Below are 6663 nucleotides of genomic sequence, written 5' to 3'. Positions count from 1 at the left end.
AGTTTTCGTTAAGGTTTTGATTAAAATCCACTTTTTTTTTTTTTTTTTTTTTTTTTTGTTTGTTTTTTTTTTTTTATGTTCACTCCCTGTTGACTGGTTGCTTGCTCTGCCTCTTGACCTATCATTGACTTTATTTAGCTCTTGTTTACAGAAAGCTCTCGGGTTAAAGGTAGATGCTAGGGCTGAGCCACACCACAACAAGAAACAGGTTTTTCCAGTTCATAGTCTTGGGGTTCACATTGTGGTCAAATATCCTTCAACACATCTTTCCAGCCTGGGTTTACACCTATCTATAATCCCAGCATTTGGCAGACTAGAGGATCCCAAGTTCAATGCTACCCTGGGCTAGAATGTGAGGCCACATCTTAAAAGAGAACAAACAAGCAGAAATCTTCATTCTTTTTAATATTGCTCTACAAGGTTTGATAACTCACAAAAGTGGACTAAAAGATATGTAGCTAAAGCAAGTGACTCATGGAATTTTCAAGTTTCAGTCTTTTCATAGAGACAGAACAACAGCAGCAGCAACAAAACAGTTGATGCTCTTCACCCGTGACTAACCTATGTCCTTCTTGTGCTCAGAGTAACCAAGCTATGGGAATATAGTGTGTATGATTTTATATATGCATGGGCCAAGTACAATATGGAGTTACAAAATACAACAAAGAACTTCTTAGTAAGCAGTTGCTATATTTATTAAATTTGAAACCTAATTCTGCTTTTTTGACTAGGTATTGATATATACATTGCAAAAATCAAAAGGAGGTGTAGCTGTCTACATCTACTGACATACCTTGTTTCTGTTGGTGTATTTGTCTTATCTGCCCTCTACCCTAATCCATCATTCACACAATTTTTATATGTAGCCTTCCTGCTTTGTGAATGTTAGCAGAAATGTATGCATCCCTCCCTCACTGTTGCCATCTCTCAGATAACACATACTATCCTCTACTCTAGCTTGCTTTACCTAACAGTATATTGTGATCTTTCCATACCATTCTCCTGTATATACTCTGTAAGGCAATGTCACGATGGCCAAATTCCTAGTTGGCTCCTAAAAAGAAGGGGGGGGGGGTGTGGAAGGAGGTTCCACTCTGTGGTTAGTTATCCCTGTTGTTTTGTGCTTGTGGTGAGATAGTGAGATAGGACTTCTCACAATTTCTTTTTTTTTTTTTTTTTTTTCCTCTTCGAGACAGGGTTTCTCTGTGTAGTCCTGGCTGTGTTTTCACATCTTTGATACTTTGGGCTTTGGGGGTACATTAAAGATCCGACTGATAGGTTATGGTCCTGGGCAATACCAGTCTTCCACTGTGGATTGGTAGTCTGTTGCTATTGGAGATAACAAAGCAGTGTCAGACTTGTATATATACATCATTTTATCTGATTTCAGTTCTGTCTTCTGTACTGATAAAGTAAGAGGGCATTATGCTTCCTTAATAATAATCTGGAACTAGCATTTAGTAGTAGTTGACTGTTGTGTGTAGTGTGACTAAGTAGAGTTAATACTCATCACTGTTTTGGTAAGGAGTAGATTTTTAAAATTTAATATGAGTTTTACTTAGATGTATGTATGCACACTGTGTGTGTGCCTGTGTCCTATGGAAGTCAGAAGAGGGTATCAGATCCCTTGGAACAGTTACAGATGATTATGAACTACGATTTGGATGGTGGAAATCTAACCTGAATCCTCTGGAAGAGCAACAAGTATTCTTAATAACTGAGCTATCTCTCCAGCCCTCTCTTCACTGTTTTTTGGTCAGGTTATTAATTTAATTAAGTACTATTAGAGTTTCCTATTGACTGCCTGTGTGCCATAGTGTGATATAATTGTTATTGTGTAATGAAACTAGATAAACTTTGGAGACTATGACCTACATTCTTAGCCAAATAAGTTATAGATCCCTCCATCTATTTACACACTAGGAAAGAATCCCTTTAGCTGATGACAGCCGGGGCTAGGAAGAAGCCTGTGCTGTGTAGTAGAGCGTTGTAGAACCATATTGGACAGAGCCCATTAGACTATGGCTTGTTTCCAGTAGGGCAAGTCATAATTTTAACTGTATTCTAATCTTTTCACTGAGGAAATAGCACTTATTTGGTAAGTAATGACTAAAAAAAAATTGGTTATTTTATAAAATGCTGTGTTACATTAGGAAAGGAACATTGGCCTGTGTTTATGTATCTGCTTAAGTTATTCCATGGAAACTGAAATATTTCAATATTGATAGACAAGGAAACCTGGAAAGTATAGGAGACTACTTCAAGGGAACCTAGAAGGAGCTATCTATTCCAAGGAGTTTTAAATGTACTCCCTGGCAGCTAGATGCAGTAACTTACTGCTTCAGTAGGAACCATGCATGCTGACTTGCACCAGTAGCCCTAGCTTCTCTGGGTGCTGAGAGAAGATGAGCATTTGAGTCTAGGAATTCAAGGATAGCTTGAGCAATGTAGCAGTTCTTCCTCTGAGCTTATCTAATGATATAATATCAAGAATAGAGTAAGAATCAGATGTTTGTTAAAATATTTCATCTAGTTACTTTGTCATGTCAAATTTCTTTTGTCCCGGGGTCACTGTGTCCTTGGTTATGTATTTCCTCAGTCCTTAGGGATATAAAGTCATTCATTGTTTAGCAGTGGTATACATTCTGAGAAACACATTATAGGCCTTGTTGCTGCTGTGCACGCTTGTAGAATATACTTATACAAATCAAGATAACTATATCACTTAGATAAGTTACATGTTGTTATGCAGCAGAAATCTTATTTGCATACACCCTGAATGAAGCTAGAAAGGTAATTAAACCCATATGTTAAATGGATTATTTCAAATTGATTAGTGGTTAGTATTTTTTAATATTTTAGATTTTTCTTTTTTTGCTATATGTACTGCTGGCTATCCTAGAACTCACTATATAGATCAATCGGGCTTCAAGCTCACAAAAATATGCCTCTTGAATGCTGGGAATGATAGTGTGTACCACTACACTTAGTTCTTTTTTTCTTTCCTTCCCCCTTTTTAATTTTTTTTTTTAATTTTATATGCTTGAGTGTTTTCCTGCTTGATTGTATGTGTACAACATGTATGCCAGGTTTCGACAGAGGGCATTGGATCCCCTAGAGCTAGAGTTACAGGTAGTTCCAAGCCACCTGATGTGGCGCATCAAATGCTCTTAACCACTTAGCTATCTCTCTCCAGTTAATATTTATTTATAACTGTGTATGTGTGTCAGAAGAAGGCGCTGAATTCTTTGGAACTGGAGCTACAGGCAGTTGGGAGCCACCTGGCCTGGATACTGGAAACCAAACATAGGTCCTCTGCTAGAATAGTACACAAGCTTAACCTTGGAGCCATCTCTCCAGTCCCTGAGTTTAGTACTTTTAATAACTGATAGCCATGGATATAATCCATCAGTACATACCGAAGCTCTGGGTCCCATCCCCAGCACTGTAAAAACAAATAGTTGCAAAATTCAAGTTTTTAATTATGAAATTATTTTAAATCTATTCATAATTTTGTCATGTAATAGGTTTTCTTTATAGCAAGCCTGTAAACAGATTGCTGAATTAGGTCAGGACAGAACAATACAAGGAAGTATTAAATGGGTTTTTTTTTTTTTTTTTTTTTTTTTTTTTTTTTTTTTTAATTAAGCAGCCAAATATCTAGAGCTAGAAAAAGAGATGCTAGTGGATATACAGGCAGTTCAAGTGCCTGTAACCTAGCACTTGGGGCTAAAGCCAGAGGATCATGAGTTTGAGACCAGTGTCAGCCAACTATATAATGAGTTCAAGCTAGCATATTGTTCCCCTACATTTCCTATTTTCCCTCTGTCTTTGCTAGGTTTTCTGTTGTTGTGATTAAAACACCACATCCAAAAGTAACTTGGGGAGGAAAGAGGTTTATTTTAGCTTACAATCCATTGTCCACGTGAGTTAGGGCAGGAACTGAGGCAGAGGCATGGAGAAGTGCTGCTTTCTGGTTTGCTTCTCATGGCTCTATTAGCCTGATTTTCCTTCCTCCTTTACTACTTTCTTTCTTTCCTCCGTTTATTTAGGTTTTTGTTGTTGTTTTGTTTTGAGACAGTCTCTCTGTGTAGTCTTGGCTGTAGAAGACCAGGCTTGCCTTGAGTATCACTGTCCCCTTAGCCCCCAATATGGGGTGGGCCCTCCTATAGACAATCTGATGGAGGTTTTTTTTCTCAATTGAGATCTGTCTTCCAAACAAGTCTAGCTTGTATCAAGTTGCAAAAAAGCAACTAGCAGACTCTCTTAAAGATAAAGGAAGAAGGGGAGAAGAATATTAAAGCACATTAAGTCCGCTAAATCCGAGTATTGCCTTCTTACCAGAGGCCTAATTTGAGGGTAATTGTTACTTTGCTTTCTGCCTTCATCCTTTAGTCATGATCTCCTGTCCATTTGCTTCTTTTTATAAAATGACAAATTAGAAGCTGGGCACTACAGCACATGTAATCCCAGCACTTGGGAGGCATAGACAGGAAGATCGCTGAGAGAGTGAGGCAAGCTTGGCCTACAAAGTGAATTCTAGGCCAGCTAGGAATCCGCAGCAAGACCCTTTCTCCAGTTCTGAAATGCCTATTTAAAAGGCTTGTGCTGATTTGCCTCTGATGTGGTAGTATTGATCACTTCCTGTTTGCTAAGCATTGCATTTGGCATGTGCCATCCTACTTCTTTATTACAGTGAGAGTGATGATGTTTTAAGTATGAAGTATTCAAAATGTGTAATTCTGCAACTGAAACAAGTTAACAAAGCAATTTGAATTGGGTTTTGTTTATCTTTCAAATCTTCCACACCTACAGCGTACCAGTAATGTTCGATCCACATTTTTCAAAGACTGTTTATATGAAGTATTTGATGACCTGGAATCAAAGATGGAAGATTCTGGAAAACAGCTCCTTCAGTCTGTTCTCCATCTGATGGAAAATGGAGCCCTAGTATTAACTACAAATTTTGATAATCTCCTAGAACTCTATGCAGCTGACCAGGGAAAACAGCTTGAATCCCTTGACCTTACTGATGAGAAAAAGGTAAAATGTTAATCAATAACTTCAGGGTAGTGGATTGTATCTTCCTCAGAAAAGCTGCTTTCTGATCATTATGTTAGTATTTATGTAGCAGGGGTGTTTTTCGTTACTCTTCACATTGCTATGACCAAAATGCCCAACAGAAACAACCTAAAGGAGGAAAGGCTTATTTGAGCTATTTTATGGAGTTTTGGGCCTCACAGTAAAAAGGCTCCCTTTTGTGGTGGGAGCTAGAAAGTGGACCATAATCAAGACCAGGTTATAACTTCATAAATATCTCCCCTAGTGGTCTGTTTTTACTGGCAAGGCCCCACCTCCCAAAAGTGCATCATGAGTTGGGGGGCCACATTTAAACCATAAGCCTATGGCAGATATTTCTAGTTAAAACAGTAAGAAAGAAACTGCTCTTCCCTGCTTGTACTTTTAGGGTTAGTTGTGTTTTGAGGTAAAATCGGTATACAATAAAATACAAAGATTTTTAGTTATGAATATTGGCAGTTTTTTCTGATCATAGGGCAGGATTCCTTGCTTAAAAGACTAGAGCAGTGGTTCAGTTAGTATATGCTTGACACAGGGAGTGGCACTATTATGAGGTTTGGCCTTGTTGGAGGAAGTGTGACACTGTGGGGGTGAGCAATAGACCCCCCCCCCCTATCCACAGGAGAGCCAGTCTTCTCCTGGCAGAAGATGAAGAACTCTCAGGTCCTCCTGCACTATGCCTACCTGGACATTGCCATGTTCCTATCTCAATAATAACTGACTGAATATCTGAACCTGTAAGCCAGCCCCAATTAAATCTTGGTCATGGTGTCTGTTCACAGCAGTGAAACCCTAAGATAGTTGGTAAAGTTGTGTGCCTTACAAGCACAAGGTTCCTGGGCTTGCAGGTCAGTCATCTAAGCAAACTTTTGGAATTCCAAGCCAGTGAGACAAAGAACAGAGAAATCCTCCCATTCTTGATCAGTAACTGAGAAAATGCCTTACAGCTGGATCTCATGGAGGCATTGCCTCAAGGGATGCTCCTTTCTCTGTGATAACTCCAACTTGTGTCAAGTTGACACACAAAACCAGCCAGTACAAGTGACCCCTTGTCAACTTGACACACAAACACATCACTAGTAAGCCTCAACCCTTACCTTTTTATTCATCCTCAAGATCTAAGTAACTTTAAAAATCCACAGTCTTGCCGGGCGTGGTGGCGCACGCCTTTAATCCCAGCACTCGGGAGGCAGAGGCAGGAGGATTTCTGAGTTCAAGGCCAGCCTGGTATACAAAGTGAGTTCCAGGACAGCCAGGGCTACACAGAGAAACCCTGTCTCGAAAAAAAAAAAAAAAAAAAAAAAAAAAAAAAAAATCCACAGTCTTTACAAATTCTTACATAATAAAATTTCAATCCCTTTAAAATATCCAGTATCTTTTAAAACTCAAAGTCTTTTTAAATTTGAAGTCTCTTAACTGTAGGCTCCACTAAAATACTTTTTTCAAGAGGGAAAAATACCATAGTCAACAATCGAAAGGAAAATCAAGCCGGGCGTGGTGGCGCACGCCTTTAATCCCAGCACTCGGGAGGCAGAGGCAGGTGGATTTCTGAGTTCGAGGCCAGCCTGGTCTACAGAGTGAGTT

At 39.0% G+C, this 6663-nt stretch overlaps 1 protein-coding gene across 4 annotated transcripts in view; it reads left to right on the top strand.

Moving 5' to 3' along the window:
• Positions 1–6663, top strand: part of Fam118b (family with sequence similarity 118 member B) — a 48330-nt gene that overhangs the window by 33396 nt on the left and 8271 nt on the right. For 3 of the 4 annotated variants that reach the window (XM_029543032.1, XM_021208130.1, XM_029543031.1), the window contains one exon: positions 4816–5043. The exons of the other annotated variant lie outside the window; for it this stretch is intronic. In XM_029543032.1, coding sequence (XP_029398892.1) covers positions 4816–5043 — 228 coding nt within the window. The remainder of the gene's footprint in view (positions 1–4815; positions 5044–6663) is intronic. 4 annotated transcript variants of the gene reach the window in all.

The sequence above is a fragment of the Mus pahari genome, chromosome 10 (genome assembly GCF_900095145.1).
Source record: "Mus pahari chromosome 10, PAHARI_EIJ_v1.1, whole genome shotgun sequence".
NCBI classification, from domain to species: domain Eukaryota; kingdom Metazoa; phylum Chordata; class Mammalia; order Rodentia; family Muridae; genus Mus; species Mus pahari.
The sequence above is the reverse complement of the archived record's forward strand: the minus strand, read 5'-3'. Positions and strand labels throughout refer to the sequence as shown.